Source organism: Notothenia rossii (assembly GCF_949606895.1).
Source record: "Notothenia rossii genome assembly, chromosome: 1".
NCBI lineage: Eukaryota > Metazoa > Chordata > Actinopteri > Perciformes > Nototheniidae > Notothenia > Notothenia rossii.
In genome coordinates, this window is record NC_136912.1 from 92602090 (window position 1) to 92625710 (window position 23621).

Here is a 23621-nt window from a genome sequence, read left to right on the forward strand (position 1 = left end):
ATTTAAGGTTTTTATTATGCTGAAAAGTCTGTCCTTTTTTTCTAAAGATATGTTTGGTGCATGATGTCAAGGTATTCAAACTAAAGGTCTATTTGTTATTAAAGTTAAGTCAAAAGTCAAATCGACTGAAGACTGAAACCTCACACTGCACATTCTAGCACTTACACATTTTTGTGTAGTAGAAATACATCTGGTTAGGCTTATTGATAAATGTACCTGCACGATTGTTTCTTCATGGTCACTTTGAATAAAAGCGTCAGCTAAAAATGTTTTAATAAAAATGTAATACATTAATCAAAGGCTTTAATGTCCTTTGCAACAGTTGGTACTGAAAATACAACAAGGGCAACATTCAATATACTTACACAAAAAAGAGAAAAAATGGTTCAAATGGCATAATCGTGTATACAGAAAATACAGAAATAAGCAGGAAGTAATGTAGAGTCCAAAGAGTGCATCAAATGCTCATACCGTAATTATCATAATAAGAAAATGATATGTTTTATGGACACCTATGGCACAAATGTTCTTCCTTTGGTTAAACTGAATACTGAATATTTTCCTTTGGACTCAATTTCACTGTAACACATCTACAGCGGGGGGAAGACATTGAAAGTGTCCATCGCATGCATCCCGTCTCAAGGGGGGGGCTATAGGGGGAGAGAGAGGGGAGAGAGAGAGAGAGAGAGAGGGGTGTGTTTGTGTGTGAGAGAGAGAGAGGGGTTTGTCACACCGAGCGCATGAAGGAGAGACCAGCAGAGTCCGAAAGACCCGCAGCCAGTCCGCTCTCTGATGCCCACAAACTGCGACTCCAGCTCCCCAAAGTGCGCACATCTGAGCGGTAACTCTCTCTCTCTCAGCCTGAACATCTGGATCTGTCCGCAGCTGCTGAACGTTTTCTCTTTTCCTTCCTCTTTTACTCGCTTTTTACTAAGCAACCGGGAGAAAGTGCCGCGTCCTGCGCAAGAAGAAAAAGAAGTTGAGCAAAGAAGAGTTTTGCTTCCCGTAGATTAAACGGTGAGTGGTGATGCTCCGGTGACAAAGCTGTAATTGCTTTAATTGGTGATTTGATGGCAGTGCAGTGTGTGTTCTGTTCTGCCGGGCTTTCTCTCTTTCCTTGAGTGAGGAAACTTGTGCGCTCTCGCTGCAAAACTGGTCTCCGGTTTGACACGATGTAAAGACTTTGAGAACATTTGAGTTCTTGTAGAAATCTAAAACAGGGTCAAATCTAGAACTTTGTGCTTACAATTGGGTAAAAAGTCGCTGAATGTGTCAATTAATGGCGAAATTCATGCTGAATGTCTGCTTTAATTTGTCCAGGTTAAGTGTTTTAAAGTCGATTTAGTGTCGTGTGCAAACTTGAATTCTCATCCTGGTTTATTATCAGATGTTAAGGTTGAAAAACTGAAAAAAGACCCCAAAAAAGCACAACTTTACTCCCTCATTTCGGCCTCTTATGTCAATCTTTCATTTTGAAGAAACATGGGAAGACGTTAATTTATACATCTCTTCCAATTCCCATATATGTACTGTCGTCTAACTGTTTTCTTATTTGGTTAATTATCTGCAATCATTAAACAGACTTAATGCTTGGAACGTTTTATGTGCAAATTGTTCATTCGCATTTTAATAGGCCTATTGCTCATTTTGAGAAATTCCCGGGTACTTATTCTACTTAAAACGTTCCGCCTCGTATTCATTTTATTGGACACAATTAGCATGATTTACTAATTATTGATTTACTGTGAAAACTCATTATTTAAAGAGAGACACAAGAAGGAATGGTTCGTTATTTTCTGATCGCGTTTGAACGATTTTCCCCAATTTTATTTTATTTGACATCGCAATCAGATTGTTTGCATTCTTCGCAACGTGTGTGTTTTATTGAGAGTTTATTCCGTCGTAATTATTTACAGGCACAGTAGGCCTCTCCAACCTTTTTCTATTGAAATCAGTCCAAAACTGGGATTGTAAAAAAGCCTCTATAGTTGCAAAACCTTTTTTTTTGTGTGTGTGCGTTAGGGACCATAAAAAAAGTCCTAGAAACTTAACAAAAGAAAAGAAATACGTATTATTAAAAGAGGCAAAATGGGTGTGATAATCTAGAAAAGCTTTGAAGAAAATATCATATTTGAAAGAAAAACAGTCTTGGGGTTCATACATAAAAAAACATCCTGAGAAATTAACAAATGAGAAAAAAAGTGATGTGTTAATAACTGAGGGAAATTTCATTGTTAAAATCCAGAAATGATTTGAAGACAATCAATGTTGTATTCCATATGTGTAAGAAAACAGGGTCAGCAAATACATACTGTACAAACTGTCCACTGAGACAAATATAACATGTGTGATATTAGGCTATATGAATACACTTTGATTGATTCATTGAAAAAATGTTTGGGATCATACAAAAAATTCCACAAAAAATGTACAAAACAGCAAAAAAAGTAATGTATAATAAAAGAGTGTTAATTAATTGTTAAAATCCAGAAATGCTTTAAAGAAAATCCTTATATTTGAGAGCAAAAATGGTGGAAAATCTTTGCTTAAAAAACTTAACAACTAAGTCATTTATTAATTAGAAAGGGCAAATCCATTGTTACAATCTAGGAATGTGTTGAAGAAAATCTTTCTGGGAAGAAAAGGGTCAGAACATCTTTGGGATCATAAAAAAACAAAATAGTGAAAAAAAACAATTGTAACAATCCTCAAATTCTTCGAAGGAAATAATTCCTTGTGATATTTTAAAGGAAAAATTGTCGAAAAAAACCTGTTAAATAAATATTTTCATGTCCTTCTTTCTGCTCCACCTCCACCTCTCTTCAGTCATTCATTAATTAGATAGATCACTGTTACAGTCTAGGGAGGCGTTCAATAAAATCTTTAGCCATATTGGGAAAAAGAAAGAGTCAGAAAATCTTTGGGATCCTTAAAAAAAATCCCTGAAAACTTCACACAACAATCCACAAATTCTCTGAAGAAAATGATTTTCTGGATGTGATATTTGAAAGAGGAAATGATCTTAAATATCTTGTTAAATTCACTTTTTGAACGTCCTTCTTTCTCCCCCTCTCTTCAGTAACTAACAGGGAGGTGAATGGACCTCCACCGGCCCTTCAAGATGGACGTCTCCTCCTACCTGCCCGCCCCCCTGGCCTCCCCCGCCCTCATGGTGCTTGCCTCCACCGCGGAGTCCGGCCGTGACGCCTCCGTCCCCTGCCAGGCGCCCAGACCCTTCGGAGTGCCCGTGTCCCTGGAGAAGGACCTGCACCTGCCCTTCCCCTCCGCCTCCTACACCTTCACCTCCATGTACCAGCGGCAGGGCCCCATGTCCGGCACCTTCCCCTCCAGAGACTTCCCTTCTTCCCTGCTCCACCTGCACCCCCAGTTCTCCCCCCCTGGACACCTGGACTGCTCCACCCTCAGCATGCTGAACCACAGCGGGGTGGGCGCCTTCCGACCCTTCTCCTCCCCGCAAGAGGAGAGGGAATCTGGGCTGTACCACTCGGCGTTCACCCCCGCCAAGAGGCTGAAGAGCTGCTTCCCGGAGACGGAGGGCAAGGAGTTTGACTTCGGATCCCCGGGAGGATCCTTGAAGGGCGGGGAGGATTCTGGGAGGAAGCTGTTCTCCATGTCCGGCCTGATGTCCGACGGAGAGGCGTCGTCCAGCCCAGAGGAGAGAAAAGAGCACGGTGAGAAGTCCTGACACACACACACACACACACACACACACACACACACACACACACACACACACACACGCACACACACACACACACACACACACACACACACACTCACACTCACACTCACACTCACACTCACACACACTCTCACAGCTTGTGAATTTACTCCAGGTGGAACTAAAGTCTGATTTAACACTTGATTATAAGTAACTAAAGGTATTAAATACATGCAGTGGAGTAGAAGCAGATGTACCTTGAGTAAATATAGTTACTTTACACCACTGGTAAACACATCTCTAACGCATGCACAGTTTAATTGGCCCATCACAGACGGTGCTGACATGACACGGCACATTTACATAAATCCTCCACAGCTGCTAATGGTGACAAATTGAAAGCAGCGTTAAAACAAATATTTTTCCCCTTCTGCTCTCTTCATCGTGTCGTCGGACAAAGTGTTTACGGCGGCTGGCGCTGACACGGATGAATTGAACAGTGTCACTTATTCAGCTTAGTGATCATTAGCCACATATGACCATTAGGCCGTGTTGGAAGTCAGAGTTTTTCTCGGCGACACAAATACGCGTGGAGGCTGACACGGGAGTTGGAAAGGAGTGACACCCTGTCAGAGATAACGAGGTGGCGGAGATAGAGAGGGAAAGGATGGAGGATGGAGGATGGAGGAGGATAGAGAGAAGGGGAGAGAGAAAGATACGACAACCCTCAGCTCAATATGGCCGCCCACACCAGCCGTCTGATTTGTTGACAAATGAGTGGGAGAGGTGTCAGTCACAGGGAGACGCTCCTCATTACTCCCGGGGATAATTGCCCAACCAGGCGGGGGCACAACACTCGCCTCAGTGGGAGAGTAAAGGGGGGGGTAGGGGAGTCAGGGAGTCAATGCTAGGCATGATGGGAAATCAAACCCCCCTCAGTGGCGGTCGCCGAGGAGAGCGCCTGACAACATGAAAGGGGAGAGAGAGAGAGAGAGAGAGAGAGAGAGCACCCAAAGGATCCGCAGATCAGAGGGGACACCATCGAAAATAATGACAATGAGAGAGAGGGGGGGGTGGGAGACATGCTCTCACACACATCACCTAAAGGAAACTTTCATCCCACACATAAAGGCAAGAGCAGGGACGAGTTGAGAAAAGTTTGGATTGTGTGTGTGTGTGTGTGTGTGTGTGTGTGTGTGTGTGTGTGTGTGTGTGTGTGTGTGTGTGTGTGTGTGTGTGTGTGTGTGTGTGTGTGTGTGTGTGTGTGTGTGTGTGTGTGTGTGTGTGTGTGTGTGTGTGTGTGTGTGTGTGTGTGTGTGTGTGTGAGTGACGGGGCCGGGGAGGCGGAGTGGCAGCGAGGAATCTCAATATGGAATTTTAATAAGGACGGGAGAGGAAAGTGTGTGAGAGGTGTGTCTGTCTGACAGTGTTTGCTCGGAGCACTCGTGCATTGCGTCCCTCATCTCCTGATTTTTAGGGGAATCTCATTTGGGGAATGTTGACAAGGACAAAAGACGAGGTGGAAGAGGAACATGGCGAGCGTCTCTGCTGCTCCACACAAAAAAAAGAGAAGAGTTTGGGAGAAAGAAAATGGATTTGTGCACAGTGGAAGCTGCTTTCCCAGCTTTATCCAATTAGATTGGAGCTCAGGCAAACTAAGAGCTTTAATGCAATTGAGCTCCCGGCACTTTTCTAAGTCTGACATCCACTTGTTCCTCTTCACTGAGTAACAGACAGTCACTTCAGGTCCCAAAGTCTTAACGGTTAAGCTTGAGATCTCCTCGGGGTGGGAGAGTGATGCTGCAGCCATGGCCGTGCAAACACAAACTGAAGTTAAAACCATATCATAAAAACCTGCTTTTATACTTTTTAGGTTTCCTTTATATTTGAAATGACGTTCTGAGTTGTGTTGTGTGTTCTCCCCGTGTTAAGGGCTTCGTCCAAGTGTTTAAACTCAAATCATGCTTAAGGAATATGCCTGAAACTGCCCTTAGAGGAGTGATTTTACATTATATCAAAGACCTGGGATACTTTACGCTTCTTAAAAAACTATTCGCTTTGTGTCACATGACTCCACAATGAGCAAAAAAAAAAGAAAAAAAAAAAAGTCCAACAGCCCAACTACATCAAATCACATTTTAATGATATAATAATAATAATAATAATCCTTATATTTATTATAGCGCTTTATCAATGACTCAAAGCGCTTTACAAATACACATTACATATACAGATCATACATACATGTAATGGTCATCTACTGTGGACAATACCCACAGGAGCAAGTTCAGGTGAAGTGTCTTGCCCAAGGACACAACCGCCTGAAGCAGTGGGGCGGGAGCGGGTTTCGAACTGGAGTTCCCCAACACCCCCTTGATCTGATGATCAAACGCACAGACCACTGCGCCACCCGTCCCAAATATAGCCCAATATCACAAATTACACCCCCATGTCTCAGGGGACTTCCCCGCTTAATGTACAGATCAACAAAACATGAATGACAGATTGAAACACACAATAAAAGGATTACCAAAGTCGATGAAATAAAGATTCAATATGCAGACATAAAGACATAACCCATGTTGCACCGACGAGCACAAACTCACTCAGTACAACCCAAGTCTCACTTATCCAGCCGCTTGAAATGTTGACTAATCTAAACACTTCGACTCGCCCGGACGACGAGCATGTTTTCACAAAATTTAGTGTTTTAAATTTTAGTAATAAGTTGTATGTTTGGGAAGCTTTGAGGTGAAAGGAAGATGTTTTTTATTTTTTTATTTAACCACATACAAAGTATTGAGATCAAATCTAATTTACAATGCTGACCTGGCCAAGAAGGCAGCAACGTTACACATGTTTACACATAACACAGACATATCAAATACAGGGAACTAAGTAAACAAAAAAAAGCTGTAACTACATTCTGCACATTTGGGACATTAATACTTATGACTGCAAGAGCCGCTGGTGGTAAGGACCTCAGACAACTTCAATTTAAAACAGGCTCTAGGGACAAGTGTACAGATGTGACAGTTTACAGCATGGTTTTAACAGTTTTGATTTAGTTAAGCCCCGGTTTCCTTCAATTCATCACGCCGTTATGTAATTCTTTCTCCACACAGGAGAGTAATTGTTGAACAAGAGACTTTTTGGATGAAGCATTCCTTCATGTACGCAATGCAAACTGGATTTGTTCACTGGGCACCAACAGAATGAACTTTGAGTATTTGTAACCTGGAGTCAAATGATTATATTTGCTGTCTTTACAAGAAACGTTTTGAAAGAAGCAAATGGCATGTTACTTGTTGAGCCACTCTTCTGAGCCCAGGTGTTCAGGTGCTGTCGTTCCTCTCACAGTGTCCTCCATTCAACAAGCAGGTGTGCACATCCTCCTCTTCCTCTTCCTTTGCCAGTGGACGATTCTCTCTGTCCATTTAGTGTCTCCTGTCTCCCTCGCAGACCTGCCTGTGTTTTATCAGGGAATGTCTGAGACTCTGACAGCTGTTCAAACAGCCGCGCTGCGTTCAAAGGGCAGATGTCTTCACTGGAGCGAGGCGTGCTTATTTTCCTCAGGGAGACGCTTTCCCCCGCGGCCCTGAGCTGGGACTGAAATGGCCCTTTACCAGAAAAACCTGAGGGGAACAGTGGCGAAAACACACTGTGGCCAGACGCTGAGTGACGGAGAGAGAGTGTGTGTGCGTGTTGCTGTGTGTGTGTGTGTGTGTGTGTGTTTGTGTGTGTGTGTGTGTGTGTGTGTGTTGCCGTGGTGGCAGAGCGCAGGGAGAGCTGTGATAACTGGAGGCAGATGTTGGAGAGCCCCTGTGTTGTGATACTTGTTACCAGACTGCTGGTCCTGGCTGTCAGAAAAAGTAGACGAGACTTCAACAGATACAAACTCAATCCACTAGCAAGAGAACTTTTGTCAGACTCGGAGTATGGCTTATTTTATCAGTGAGTTTAACATATTTTCTTTCTGGAAATATGACTCGGAGCCTGTTTTACAAAGTGACTTCTGAGCCATGCTGACACGTAGATCCCGAATGGTGGCAGCGTCTCGTTTAACCAGATGTTTGTCATTTGGAAATCACAGTTTGGTTTGCAGAGGGCTGTGAAATATGTGGTTTGTTTTGATTAGCGAAACTATTTAAATTCAAAAGGAAATCTCATGTTCCAAATTTGGTCCCCTTGACTCCCTAAACGAAACATTACAACGTCAGTTTATAGCTAGTGTGTAACTGGACCGTTATGAAATGATTCACACACAAATTAAATTACTGTTTGTTAATTAAAGAAATACTCAAATGTATTTCCTAATCATTTAAATGGTGTGTTTTTATGCCATTTACATGTATCTGATAACACTTAGAATTTGCTATAGTTTACATTGTTCACCCCCTGTCCATAATTCCTAATGGCTGGCTTTCATGAAGACCTAAAGTGTCATTTTAAGTATTTGTTAATTAAGGTAATGTCGGTGAGGCGCTAGTGTTTTTACGTTGACTTGTCAGGGACATATCAAATGTAGCTTATCATGCTTTTCAACTTTACAACATGCACATTTATTATGAGTCTTCTTTGATCAGGTGGAACATGAAAGCTCAAATAGACGTAAATACAAATATTTAACGTGGACAAAACCTAAATTAAACCAGGTCTTTAAATGAAGCACGAGCCGACTTTAACTTCTCTCCCTCTCTTAAGAAAGGTGATGAGAGAAATCTTCACCTGAGGGAAAGGAAATCCTGTTGAATTTAAATCGAGGGGAAACATGTAAGCGTAACACACGCTGAGGATAAGTGTCCTCCACGCTCACTTATTCATGGGTTGTTAGCGGACCAGTGCGGCGCTCGAACAGAATCAATATTACACAGATTCATCTTAGATCTGGCACATGGATTATCTCTGTGGTGAAGTTTGATGGGTGTAAGCTGGTTTCACACAAAGCTTACCGTGTGTGTGTGTGTGTGTGTGTGTGTGTGTGTGTGTGTGTGTGTGTGTGTGTGTGTGTGTGTGTGTGTGTGTGTGTGTGTGTGTGTGTGTGTGTGTGTGTGTGTGTGTGTGTGTGTGTGTGTGTGTGTGTGTGTGTGTGTGTGTGTGTGTGTGTCTTTGAAGAAGGGTGTGTGCTCGTGTTCATATGGATGCCACTTTGATCTTAGTATATTACCGTTGCCAGGAGCTTGTTGTCATACAGTCAGTAAAATAATCCAAATTATGCCGTCACACGATTATCAGCAGTGCATGCTTGTGTACATTTCTTTTCAAGTTTCTATGGTGTATTGACACACACACACACACACACACACACACACACACACACACACACACACACACACACACACCCACACACACACACACACACACACACTAGGCTTTTTGTGCTGATTTGATAACATGGTTACTGTGTGTGTGTGTGTGTGTGTGTGTGTGTGTGTGTGTGTGTGTGTGTGTGTGTGTGTGTGTGTGTGTGTGTGTGTGTGTGTGTGTGTGTGTGTGTGTGCGTGCGTGCGTGCGTGCGTGCGTGCGTGCGTGCGTGCGTGCGTGCGTGCGTGTGTGTGTGTGTGTGTGTGTGTTGTTGACGGCTGCAGGTATTGAGTGCAGCTTCCTGTTGAAAGACACAGTGTTTACATCCCACTGACAGGCCACAGGAGATCAATAGCAACCACTCGATGCTCATGCATACACATGTAGTATCCACTGTTATTCCCCAGGCGTACACACTCCGTATCGGGCGGACTCGCATGTGCGCGCCATGCATCGACACACACACTCGCCATATGCCAGCACGCTCTTATTACCAGGCGTCAAACGCTGTTGCTTTGTCACGACCCGAGGTGTGTGACACTGATGCAGCCGGCTCCTTTAAGTGTCTGTGTGAGACACGCCGGCGTTTCAAGTAACTACAATATCATAATATATATGCAACATTTCGGGACTCAGGAGATTTAAGATAAATAGCAAGAGAGTCCGTAAGGGGATCAGATTTTGTTAAAACAAACAGTTTTTAATTTTGTGTTCTGCGTAAAACCAAACTGAATGTAGAGAGCCGTAGATATGATACCTCGGTTTATTATGTAACACAAATACTTTTCAAACCCGAACCAGAACCTTTATTCTTAACCAGTCAAGTAGTGTTTGATGGAAGAAGTGTCGTATCGTATTCTAGCGTATCGTAACGTACCATACAGTTCTGTACCACACCGTTCTGTACCACACCGTTCTGTACCACACAGTTATGTACCATACCGTTCTGTACCATACCGTTCTGTACCACACCGTTCTGTACCACACCGTTCTGTACCATACCGTTCTGTACCACACCGTTCTGTACCACACCGTTCTGTACCGTACCGTTCTGTACCATACAGTTCTGTACCATACCGTTCTGTACCATACCGTTCTGTACCATACCGTTCTGTACCATACCGTTCTGTACCACACCGTTCTGTACCACACCGTTCTGTACCATACCGTTCTGTACCACACCGTTCTGTACCACACCGTTCTGTACCGTACCGTTCTGTACCATACAGTTCTGTACCATACCGTTCTGTACCATACCGTTCTGTACCACACCGTTCTGTACCGTACCGTTCTGTACCATACAGTTCTGTACCATACCGTTCTGTACCATACCGTTCTGTACCACACCGTTCTGTACCATACCGTTCTGTACCATACCGTTCTGTACCACACCGTTCTGTACCATACCGTTCTGTACCATACAGTTCTGTACCACACCGTTCTGTAACACACCGTTCTGTACCATACCGTTCTGTAGCATACAGTTCTGTACCATACAGTTCTGTACCACACCGTTCTGTACCACACCGTTCTGTACCACACCGTTCTGTACCATACCGTTCTGTAACATACAGTTCTGTACCATACAGTTCTGTACCACACCGTTCTGTACCACACCGTTCTGTACCATACAGTTCTGTACCATACAGTTCTGTACCACACCGTACCACACCGTTCTGTACCATACAGTTCTGTACCATACAGTTCTGTACCATACCGTACCATACCGTTCTGTACCATACAGTTCTGTACCATACCGTTCTGTACCACACAGTTCTGTACCACACCGTTCTGTACCATACAGTTCTGTACCATACAGTTCTGTACCACACCGTACCATACCGTTCTGTACCATACAGTTCTGTACCATACCGTTCTGTACCATACGGTTCTCTACCATACCGTTCTGTACCATACGGTTCTCTACCATACCGTTCTCTACCATACAGTTCTGTACCATACAGTTCTCTACCATACCGTTCTCTACCATACCATTCTGTACCATACAGTTCTGTACCATACGGTTCTCTACCATACCGTTCTCTACCATACAGTTCTCTACCATACAGTTCTGTACCATACAGTTCTCTACCATACCGTTCTGTACCACACAGTTCTGTACCATACCGTATCGTAGACTTACTGTACAGTACCATCATACCGTAACGTACATATCTCTTGTATTGTACCGTTTGGTGTCGTAGGTCCTGACCAAGCGTCCGTTTGTGACGAGTGAGGAATTACATACTCAATACTGTGGACAATCCCCACAGGAGCAATTTGGGCTGAAGTGTCTCAGGGACACAACGACATGCTGACTGCAGTGGGAGCACAGGTTCAAACCCCACTGCAGTCCGCCCTATTGAGTATGTAATTCGCTTTGGATAAAAGCGTCTAACAAGTAACATGTAATGTAATGAATGAGAACGGGTCACACAGCCCTTATACTTTGGTAAGAAACCTGAACTAGTTCTTGTTGAGAGTTGAGCGTCTTGCAGTGTTTTGTATTTTCAACGTTTTGTTTTAAAGGGGACCTATCATGCAAAATGCACTTTTGTACGTCTTTTTTACATGAATATGTGTCCCCGGTGTTCCAGGGAACTCACCAAGAGTCAGAAAACACAACCCTCTCTATTTTCCTCCATACCCAAATCCATACTTGCCAACCCTCCCGATTTCATTGCCCTCTCCCGGTTTCCTCCCGGGTCATATTTCTCCCGTATTTCTGACAAAATCAGATTTACTCAGGACTGTTTCCACTCAGACTTTAATACAGCTACACCATTGTTTGGTTTCCATGGTAGCGCGTCTCTTTAGTAGCGCGCGCAACTGAAAGTCTGAGAGGGTGAGGCAGATAGTCACAGAACAAGAATCGACAACTCTACCCTCTCTGCTCACTCCTTACCATATGCTCCTTCAAGGATGGTGCTACAGGCCGCAAGGCAGTGCACTTAGAACTGCAACGGATCTGATACAGACCGATCCAGATTTGAACACTTCTATGACGTCACAGAAGTGGCGCTACGGCTATTGCGCCAACTCCACCAATCAGGAGGAGGCAGCCACGGACATTGCCGTTGGAAAGCGCTGGAGACGCTGTAGTACATATGCCAGGCCTGTAGATGGTGCTGTTCTCACAGAATCAGCCCATGCAAAGACAGTGTTGAATTGAGCGAAATGAGGAATGGCTAAAATGCATGATCTGTTTGGTATTTTGAAAAATAAAAGTATAAATATGCCTTATATAGGTATGGTCCTACACTATATTATTCAAATATAGCATGATAGCTCCACTTTAAGTAAACTCTCCACATGTGTTGTCAAGTGGGTCAGTTTGCATAACAAGTAGGCTACTTTTACTTTCTTTACTCTAAGTATATTTCGATGCCTTTATACTTAGGTGAGATTTTCTAATACAGGGATTTTGACTTGTTAAGAAGTATTTAAAAATGTGGTTTCGGTACTTTTTTACTTTAATCGCTGCCCATATAATAACTTATCAAGTAGAGATAAAAACGTCATATTGCTGCTCGTTCTGTTTTTAAAGCCACGTGGCCTCAAACTGCACTCAGCTCAGTTTCTGACCACACTGGCAGTCTTGTTCTTGATTTCAAACAGTCGGGGAGGAAGCATTACAATATTAATGGAGGCTGTGTTTGAAGTGAGAGCACGCGGCGGTGGACGGTTCCCCCTCCTGTTGTGACGGTAGTTTGTTCTCCTAATGTTCTCCCGGGGAACACAGGCTTTCATCCTGGCAGGAGGGGAAAGTCTTCTCGGCTCTTTTACCTCCTTTCCCCTTCATCTCATGAGGGCTGCTGAGCGGGAGCGTGGAGGTCTTTCTCCTCATGTGTTTGGATTTTATCTTTGTGGGGTTTATACGCCTCGTGTATTTGTGGATGGAGAGTGTGTGTGTCTGTGTGTGTGTTCTTCTAAACGTTGCTCAGCGTCAGGCTGGACCACACGGCTCGGAGCAGACAGACAGGGTTTCTATATAAGTCTGGCAGCGGGCTTTACAGTAGCTCGGGGAAGTGTGTGTGTGTGTGTGTGTGTGTGTGTGTGTGTGTGTGTGTGTGTGTGTGTGTGTGTGTGTGTGTGTGTGTGTGTGTGTGTGTGTGTGTGTGTGTGTGTGTGTGTGTGTGTGTGTGTGTGTGTGTGTGTGTGTGTGTGTGTGTGTGTGTGTGTGTGTGAGGGGGGGTCTTTTGTGGTGACCATCAGCACCTGTTAAAGGGTCAACATAATGTTCTGCTGAAACTTGATCCATCACACTTCTTGTTCTCGCTGTTTCTGCCTCCGTCCCCTCCTGCGGTCGCTGCTTCTGTTCAAAGAGAGATATATTATATTGTGTTGATATTTATTACTTTATTATTATGTTTGTGTACTTTTGCAACACTGTTACCTGAAACCTAATGCCCAAATAAATTACATTTAATGAACTCGAATTGAATTTGGCAGAAAAAGGAAATAGGGTTTTACTTAATATTTTTATTTATGCTTGCTTTGGCGATGTGAATGTGTGTCAGAATAATAAGTAATACCACAGTGTAGAAACATACTCTGCTAAGTTGCAATTTAGATTTTATTTAAAAGTATGAAAGAATCAGCATCAACATATATAAGTGCAACTATCTTTCCTGCACAATGGCCCAAATTAGATAAATATATGTCATTTTATTGAATTATAATTTTTGAGGCATTTAAGTGTTCATGATTTAATCTCATTTGGTAAAGCTTTTTTTTCCTTTTTACTAAACGTGCTTCCCGATTTTGATTGAATTTAACTGAATTGAGAGAAAGTGTGTATTTGTGTGTGTGAGGGAGAGAGAGAGGGTCATAAAGAGTGCAACTGAGGGTCGTTAAAAAAACAACCTTCTTCTTCCTCTTCTTCTCTTTGAGCACCTGATCGACTCGAATCACAACCACCTCTGATCTCACATCAAAGACCTTTTTCTAGACATACACACACACACACACACACACACACACACACACACACACACACACACACACACACACACACACACACACACACACACACACACACACACACACACACACACACACACACCCGCACACACACACACACTCTCTGTCCCTGGAGCCTGACAAATCATTCAGACAGATAGAGAGGACAGGGGGGCCAAACGCTGGGGTTAAACACACAGAACACACACATACTGTAGCCAGCTTCTTACACACACACACATATACGTACACACACACATATATATATGTATAATATACAGCGTGTGTGTTTGCCTGGTGTCACACAGACCTCATTACAGCGTGTCACTTGTTCTCCTTGCGAGTCTCCCAGCTGTGGAGGAGTCAGCGCCTCAAAGCTTTACTTCTCAACAACACGACGTCCCGACATCATTCAGCGGCTCCATGAGCGGGGGGGGGCAGACACTGTGGATTAGTTAGGAGTTTTGGATTTGAATAAAAGGAAGACATATGTAGGGAGCTGCAAAGAGTCTGGGCAAAAAGTCTACTCAGCCAGAAGCAGCTATTTCAAACTGTAAGTCCAGAAACAACTAGTTAAAAACAATACAACACTCTTCAGCACTAACTTTTGAACTGGAACATTTAGGTTTAGTCCAATTGTATACAGATTTCTTCACAACACGAATAGCATTTTAGGAGTCTGAATACAGAGCTTTTTGTTCAGCTCAGCTGTCAGTGTTGACGTGTAGATAAGGAAAACTGGGATTTGGGAATATATTGTCAGAATAAAAGCCATTAACTCCTTTGTGAGGATTGAAAAGTGATGTCACACGAAGTGATATTGCGGCATAGACACATGCATGAATAACACACGTAAATATGTATTTTGTATGAGACAATTTTAAAGTTATTCTACTGTTTATATAAAAACGTATTTTATTTTGTCTTTTTATTGCACTTTCTTACTTTTTGTTAGTTTATATAATTAATACATTTAAATGTAAATGTTATTTCAGTTGCAAAAACTGTCAAGAAACCAAATCCCGCCCCCCCCCCCCGGATAAATCAAAGAATTCTGATTCTAAAATGTAGAAACTAAACTAATAATAATGACACAGACCAATGTTGCATGTGTGTGTGTGTGTGTGTGTGTGTGTGTGTGTGTGTGTGTGTGTGTGTGTGTGTGTGTGTGTGTGTGTGTGTGTGTGTGTGTGTGTGTGTGTGTGTGTGTGTGTGTGTGTGTGTGTGTGTGTGTGTGTGTGTGTGTGTGTGTGTGTGTGTGTGTGTGTGTGTGTGTCCCATCCTGCCTACTTGCCCTAACAGCTCTTCAATTGTGCGTTTTTTATGTGCATGTTTACAACAGTACATGTGTGGACAGGATTTCAATACAGTATACTTGTGTACATGTGGAATTGGCCTTAGATAGTGACACCTTGAACACGTTAGAGCAACCTACTCACACATGCATCCTTAAAGATCCACTGATCGATCCAGGCACTGTTTGCAGACTCCCATCACTGCGGTGCTGCCATAAAGGTCAGAGTTTGCCGGGATTGACCCCTCACCCCGCGGTGCAGGGGTGTAAACACTCCCCCAATTCTCCTCAGAGAATAGCATTGGCCATAAATCACAGGCCTGATAATTGATAGGAAAACAGCGGCACAGCAGTATATAACCTTTTACGTGTCGTCTCAACTCTTTATTATGGTGCTAATGAGTGGCCGCCGAGCGGGGTGAGAGGGGGTGAAGGGAGGGAAACAAAAATACTGGATACTGGCTACTCACACACACACAAACACACACACATACACACAGAAATACATAGAGACAGGAAGTGGAGTTTGCACACACTCCAGAGGGCAGGCAGACGGCACACAGGAAGGCCTTCACACAAGAGGATATGCGCGTATGCAAACATTCCCTGACACACATGCATATGCAAACACACACACACACACACACACACACACACACACACACACACACACACACACACACACACACACACACACACACACACACACACACACACACACACACACACACACACACACACACACACACACACACACACACACACACACACACACACAGCTCAGCAGTGTCCATTACAGGCTTCCATTAGTATGCAGATTGTGCTAATTGTCCCAGCGGACCACACAGCCGGCTCAGCAGGGCCGCTGTGGGGCGGAGAGCCAACACTTTGCTTTACACATCCCATTGTCCCGGTCGCGACCCTATTAGTGCAATTACAAATCAATCACTGAATGATTATGGGATACATGCTGTGGATTGTTTCAATGCAAATGACGCCATTAATCCACCTCAAGTTGCTGCGCTGCTGTAGCAAGTCACACAGGAGTAACATTTCCTTAAACAAGTTTCAGATGCAGATTTATTGAATTTCAAAGGATTTCATTGGAAACAGGTGTCTTATTGCCCTCTTAGGACATCTTATTTTAGACTTCTGTTTTTAGAAAAGAAGTGGAAATAGTTGTTTTACTTGTGGAAGTTCAAAGTGCACACGTAAAATTACATTACTGATATTTTACAGTTTTTCTCGATTGCTAACACACATTTTTTTTTTAATTGCTCAGTTTCTCAGAACACTAAACACAATTCCCAAAACCCCACACCCAAAGTGCAAAACACCAAATTTCTCTTGCTAAATGAAGAACTGCACTCAAAACTACATAAACACTTACCAAATGCAAACTTTTGCACCAAACATAACACACTTCATTCATAATACTGGATTGTTTGACCACCCAACTACACACTGCTGAGCATAATCTAAAGCACTTTCATCTGTTATGGGCTGTGCTCTGTATGTAGAGGTGTCTGCAGAGAAAGATTGCTTGAGTTTACAGAAATACAGTAAATGAAGAAATACAAATGAGTTGTTGAAAAAAAATCACATTTTATTCAAAACTAACATCATGCATCTCAGCACATAGTTACTATGCTTCGGATCTCTCTAAGTGTGATGCACTGTTTGCCAAAACCCAGTTTGTAACTGCTGCTTCCTGTGCCTCATTGAACATCCTTAGCCTTCCACCTGCACCTCTTTGTTTCTCAGTCCTTCAGATAAACAACAAAAGATCTAGTAGTTGGTCAGTGTCTGTGTTGCATAACAGTAAGTTTACCACAGTACATTGTGCAGGATGTTTGTACAGTTATAGTATGCAACATGCCAACAATTAAATTACAGTAATGAAGTAAATACGTTTCACACAACAGATATCAGCACTGATATATCATTAGTTATGCAGAGCTAACTAACCTGTTTTCAAGTCTAAGTGTCCGGATTAGAGAGGCAACAGTAAATCGGCTTAGATTAGGCTAACCCTCGTCAAACCATGGTTGATAACATTTCATTTCATTAGAGTACTCTTCCTCCTCCTCTCACTCTCAGCCCAGCTCTTCCTCTTCCTCTTGCTCCTGCTTCCATGTAGGCTTCCATTGTTTCTGTAAGAAAGTACTCACCTGTGGTCTTTTTATAGTGCTAACATCCTGATTGATGAGTCATGCTCTCAGGTGTTTGGTCAGGTGGAACGTGTTTCTTGATCATTGGTCCGTGTGAGGCATTTTGAATATCAGTGTTTTAAACCTGCTAACACGTGACTGTATGTCAGATTCCTGTGTCTTACGTGGAGAAACGTGTGCCGTGGTTTGCAAAAAGTGCCATGTTGGTTTGCAAAATGTGTGAAAAGCTGAAAACGTGTTTAGAGCCGATGTTTTGCTCTTTGAGTGTCAGTTAAAATAATTGTGCTTTATGTATAATTTTAGTGTGTTAGCAACCGAGAAAAACTGTAATATTCCATTTGTACACATTTCTATTCCGCATGAACAAAAAGTATATAGAAATGTGTATACAGTTATACATCCACCAAAATAGAATAGTTTAAGTACCCCTTGGAAATTGGGATGAAACTTATTTGAGTCAAACCTGTTTAAAACGTGTGTGTGTTTGCCCTTTGGTATTTTGGTTTTGATCCATAGTTGCCATAAATATCTCGACCAACAGTTTGAAATAGACGCTTGTGCCTGAGTCAACTTCTCTATGTCATTCAATCAACTCATTATAATCAATCGATATAACAAAAAAAAGTTCCATATCATCATTTTTGAGATATGCCTTTATTTTGAAATTCCTTTGCGCTTGAGAACCATTGGAACTCAAGTGAATCACAGGATGTCCAATTGAATTATTTTTATTATAAAGGAGTTTTAAATGATCAAATATGTAAAATGGGCCTATGATATCCTCTGGAGAGAGAGAGAGAGAGAGAGAGAGAGAGAGAGAGAGAGAGAGAGAGAGAGAGAGAGAGAGAGAGAGGGACGGATGGACGGGTAGGTAGGTAGGTAGGTAGGTAGGTAGGTAGGTAGGTAGGTAGGTAGGTAGGTAGGTAGGTAGGTAGGTAGGTAGGTAGGTAGGTAGGTAGGTAGGTAGGTAGGTAGGTAGGTAGGTAGGTGGATAGATAGATAGATAGATAGATAGATAGATAGATAGATAGATGGATGGATGGATGGATGGATGGATGGATGGATAGGTAGATAGATAGATAGATAGACCCTCTGGACTGTGTGTTGTTCTGTGGGTGGGCTGCAGCCTGTGTGTGTGTGTCAGAGGGTCTCGTTCTCCATCAGCTCCGCTCAGAGGAGGAGTGTGAAGTGTGAGTGTCTCAGAGTGACCCGAGCAGCGAACACACAGCCAGGAGAGATTCATTCCCAGCATGCCTTTTGTTCTGCTGCTGACAGGGGGATCGGAGGGGCGTGTCGACGGGGGCTCACACCGCTCTGCACTCACCGGGGATACACTGTGTGTGTGTGTGTGTGTGTGTGGGTGTGGGTGTGGGTGTGGGTGTGTGTGTGTGTGTGTGTGTGTGTGTGTGTGTGTGTGTGTGTGTGTGTGTGTGTGTGTGTGTGTGTGTGTGTGTGTGTGTGTGTGTGTGTGTGTGTGTGTGTGTGTGTGTGTGTGTGTGTGTGTGTGTGTGTGTGTACTATATGTATATACATGAGCACAGACACACATCTACAGCATTTTTCTCACACACAAACGGATACGATGTGGGCGCATACACACTCTTACAGATGCAGGTCCACTTCCCACTTGCTCTCTGATAAATCCCTCCACACACACACAGTGATGGACAGTAACTATGCAGATGTATCCCTGTACTGTATTTAGTACTGAAAGATATGACTTTTTACTTCACTATACTTTACTATATTTAGCTGACAACTAACGGTCTTTGGAAGTCCAGTTAATTTTAAATAATACAAAATATATTGAACATGATTTAAGGTCATATCAGATAGGTGGATCCCTTGGTTGAATTAAAAGTTACCCGGCAGTATATACAGTATATTTAACAAACCAAAGAACTTCCTTTAAATCCTGCAAAATGAAAGTGCTGAACACATTGATGCATTCATTTAATTATGGAATAGGACGTGCTACATAATGTGTAACTTCTGGTACTTTAGAAACATTTTTAGAATATTGTCATACTTATTTGATCTTAAAAATGTAGAAATGTTACTTTGAAAATATTTTTTTTTACACTGTGGTACTACTACAGTACCTTTAAGTAACGTAACTAAAAGATACACACACACACACACACACACACACACACACACACACACACACACACACACACACACACACACACACAATGATTATCAACGACAGTGATTTGTTCTCTCTCATTGAGCATCTGTCCACTGGAGTGTGTGGCATTAAAGCTCAGTATATCTCTCTCCCAACGAGGCGTCAGAGGGCTGCTGGGATACAACACCCAGCATGCACCCTGCCCTTTGTGCTCTCAAGAAAACAACCATCAAGGAATTATTTACTGCCTTTCTTTGTGTGCAGTGTGATGGCTGAACAACGGCATGGATTTCAGCTCTTAGGAACAGAATTGGAGAATTAGAAGTGGAGGAGGGAGATCAGGGGACACAATCACTTAGACACTTGAAACCAACAAGAGTCTGGAAACAAAAGCACTTTGGGAAGTTTGTGTTCATGGCATTCATTATTTCTCTACGGTTAATTTGGGAGGCTTAGGTGTGGTGTCGTTGTATTTAATGATGTCTTGTTCTCATCTCTCAATGCAGTGAAGACTCCTCTAATATGACCAAAAGCTGAATAATTTTTAACGTTCGTAACGGTTGCATCCATTAGGTTGCCAGAATTGAACCGCAATTTTCCATTCAATTTCAGTATAACCCGGTCTTTATGCTTTGAATTGAAGACCTTTCTAGGAAATTGTAATCATTATTAATAATTTATATTAATGTTTATCTTTTAATTTACGTCCTGAAATTCATCATGAAACTTTTAGCTGAAACATCCGATTAAAAAGATCTGAATCATTTCCGTTTAAATTAGTTTCCTTAATGTACTTTTCTTTCTTTGTTCAACTCAGCATCCACATCCATTTTTCTTTATTTAATAAAGCACTCTAATGATTGTATCCTTTCAGTTGGAGTTTTGTTATTAAACACGTTTCATTTGACGAAGAACAACAGCTTAATCTTGCCTATTACCGAGCTGGGTCTTCACCTGTTAATAAGAAATAACCCTCAAAGCTCAGCCTCTCTCTTTGTGTGAGGGTCACTGAAGATAAGCAGCTCAATCATCTGTGTCTCTCCACGTTCTGGAGATAAAGCCGTCGTCATCTTCTGTAATTGTTTGCTCATCCAGGCAGACACAATAACAGCCTTTAGGAAGTGTGAGTAACCCAAACACAGGTGTGTCACACAGAGCCAGGTGCTCCACCCGCAGCGCTCCACACTGTTTCTGATCTTATCTAACGGAGAGGGGGGGGAGGCGATGTCTTATCTGTGACGATGCATGCTGGATCTAAATGTGCTACGAAGCGTTGTCCGGTGCGGGTCGTTTTTCTGTTCACGAACACAACAACTCAGATTGTGTTTGAAGTGTATTAGTGTCTCTTTAATGGTTAATGCTTCCGCTGCTCACCTGTATGTGGGACAGGTGTGTGAGGGGAAACAGGGTGTGGGGGGGGGGGGGGGGGGGTTCATAGGAAGAGCTGGACAGTGTGTGTCAGCTGCCACATGATACAGGCTGCAAAGGAAAAAGGCATGTTAAATTGACAATAGATCATATTTTTCGTTGATCACGATGAAGTAAATGTTGATTGCAGATGACAGAGGGATGAGAATATCTGCTTGCAATTCTGTCTGCTTATAGGTGGCAATCTCCCTTTGTCAATAAAAGCCCCAGATATACAGGATAGATCTACTTGTTTATATGAAATCAGCGGACCGAAGATATGTTATCATCGTCTCAGCTGGGCAGTTTCTTTAGGCACAATTGCAGTGTGTCCTGTGTTGTTAGCAGCTCTGAGGGAAAGAGAAAGAGAAAGAGATCCGGGTCTCTAATAAGACTATCAAACCACCATAATACCTCTCTGAAACCTTAGAGGGGGGAGAGTTTGAAAGCTAATCTAACTACTCAAGGTGGACACAACTTGACACACAATCAAAACTCGTGTCCCTTTTTGCATTTGCTGTATTTTTAGATAGAGAGGCGAAGTCCCGCCCATCTACTTCCGCCCCATGGGACCTTATTTCGGAAAAAGTATGTATTGAAGTCAATGGGGAGAGAAAACTTCCCGTTTGAATAGTGCCATGAATTACACATATGATGTTTGTCAATCTTAAAAAATCATTTCCGTGTCAAAAAAGTCACAGATTGTCGTAAAACTGTTGAAATATAAGACGATGAAAAATACGCAACTAGAAAGACTACAAATCCCAGAGTCCCGGTCCCGCATGCTGGCTCTTACGGAACCGACTAACTCCCCTTGTGTGTGTGTACAGCTCTCAACATGGACAGACTTGGAGTGATTTTCACCTCTTTTAATACTTTCCTTCTCGTTCTGAAAGAAAGAAGTGAAATGTGCCAACGTGACGGCCATCTTGGAGTGTGGTGCGAGATGGGAGATGTAGTTCATTGAGCGGTTTCACACAAAACTTCACAGTTTTACAACACATTTTTTTTTTTTTATTTGCAAAATTATCTTTTAAATTGACAAACATCATATATGTAATTCGTGGCACAATTCAAACGGGACCGAGAGATAATCTTTCTTTCTCCATTGACTTCAATACATAATTTTTCCGAAATAAGGTCCCATGGAGCTCCCCCGGAAAGGGAGGGACTTCGCCTCTCTATACCCATTTCACAAATTTGTATTCTCTGCTCTCTGTCTTCCCTTCTTCTTATTTTTGAATAACATGTGTATCGAAGATGTCTTGGTGTTCACACAGTTTGTGTACTTGTATGCTTCAGTGTTCCTTGCAATGAAGCCGTTACAACAGAACACATCGATCCAGAAAGTACACAAAGTTAATATAGACTGACAAAACAAATCAAATCAAAAGAACACAACATACTTCATTGGAAAGACCAGATAAAACACTATCTGTCTCGACCGATCATCTAAAGAGTTCTCTGACCAAGCTAAAGGGTCCTTTGGAGAGAAAAGCATTGAAGGAGAAATCCAACAGCATTTCCTTCAGAGCAAACCAAATGAAATGCTTTACTGACGGAGGTTGTGGTGTTGCAGTAAAATCCGTCATTCCTCTCTTTTCCTTCTATATTTCCTTTCTTCTTTCTACTTCTTTTTCTACAGCAAACTGATCTGGAGTCATACTGACAGCATTAATGTTCAGACTTTCTCCTTACATGCTGAACTATACAAGCAACTGTGCATGAAACCTTTTACCACCATCTGGGAACCTCATCTGAGCTTCAGCCGGTGCACCTGATAGCAGCCGAAGGAACGCAGTAAATCCACGTTTTAAACCCAAGAAGCATTGCCTGTAAGTGTTCAAAGCACCCACTCTTCTCTTATTGGGTCTGGTTGTTTTAAAATTGCCAAACCGCGGTGTGATGTTTGTTTAGGCGAGTTTAAGAGCGTGCAAAACAGAGCCCCGAACGTGTCGGAGTTGGCAAAGCTTCTTGATGCTGAAAAAGCACAGGCGTGATCTGTTTTTTTTTATTTTCAAGCCACTTTGTGCAACGTAGAAAATCACTCTCTGATGGCGAACCAGACGAAACACCAGAGTTTTCTTTTGTTGACGCAGCTACAAGAAAATGTTCACGACTCATTAAATATAGTAAGAACTCACTTTAAGAGTCTGTTTCTCACCACTAAGGGCATATCGGAAAAACACTGCGTCGATTCGCATGAAACTTTGTTGAAGAGTGTAGCGTGTCCAAAACATTTACCCATTCAGTTTTAGAGGAGATCAAAAGCACTGGGTGGATGCGGGCATTATGTTTTCCTTTCGTTAACATTGGGCGAGCTTTGTTCTTGTAGTGTCGGATTAATATGATGTTTGTATACTTGAAATACACTCAGTGAGATCGAGAGTGATGTGGCCGAGGCGGCACCATAAACATTGTTGCAACGATAATCACAGACACACAAATACAATGGTTACACACTACAGATGAATGAACACAATATCTCATTAATAACGATATGAAACACAGGGCAACAAAAAGAATTTCAGCGAGAGATGAAGAGCAATTGCATCGAAATCTTGTTACTACTATAAGACTTAAACCTGGCCGGCTCTGTTGTGATTGGTCAATCGCTTAGAGATGTCCCGCCCCTTAGCCTATCCCGTAGAATGTGTTGAGAGCCAGCCA

The 23621-nt window shown here is 42.6% G+C and overlaps 1 protein-coding gene across 1 annotated transcript in view; it reads left to right on the forward strand.

Annotated features, from left to right (window-relative positions):
* The first annotated feature begins 3088 nt into the window (after positions 1-3088).
* LOC307018449 (E3 ubiquitin-protein ligase RNF220-like) overlaps positions 3089-23621 on the forward strand; it is a 51571-nt gene continuing 31038 nt past the window's right edge. The window contains exon 1 of the mRNA XM_079648684.1: positions 3089-3692. Coding sequence (XP_079504810.1) covers positions 3098-3692 — 595 coding nt within the window. The 5' untranslated portion in view covers positions 3089-3097. The remainder of the gene's footprint in view (positions 3693-23621) is intronic.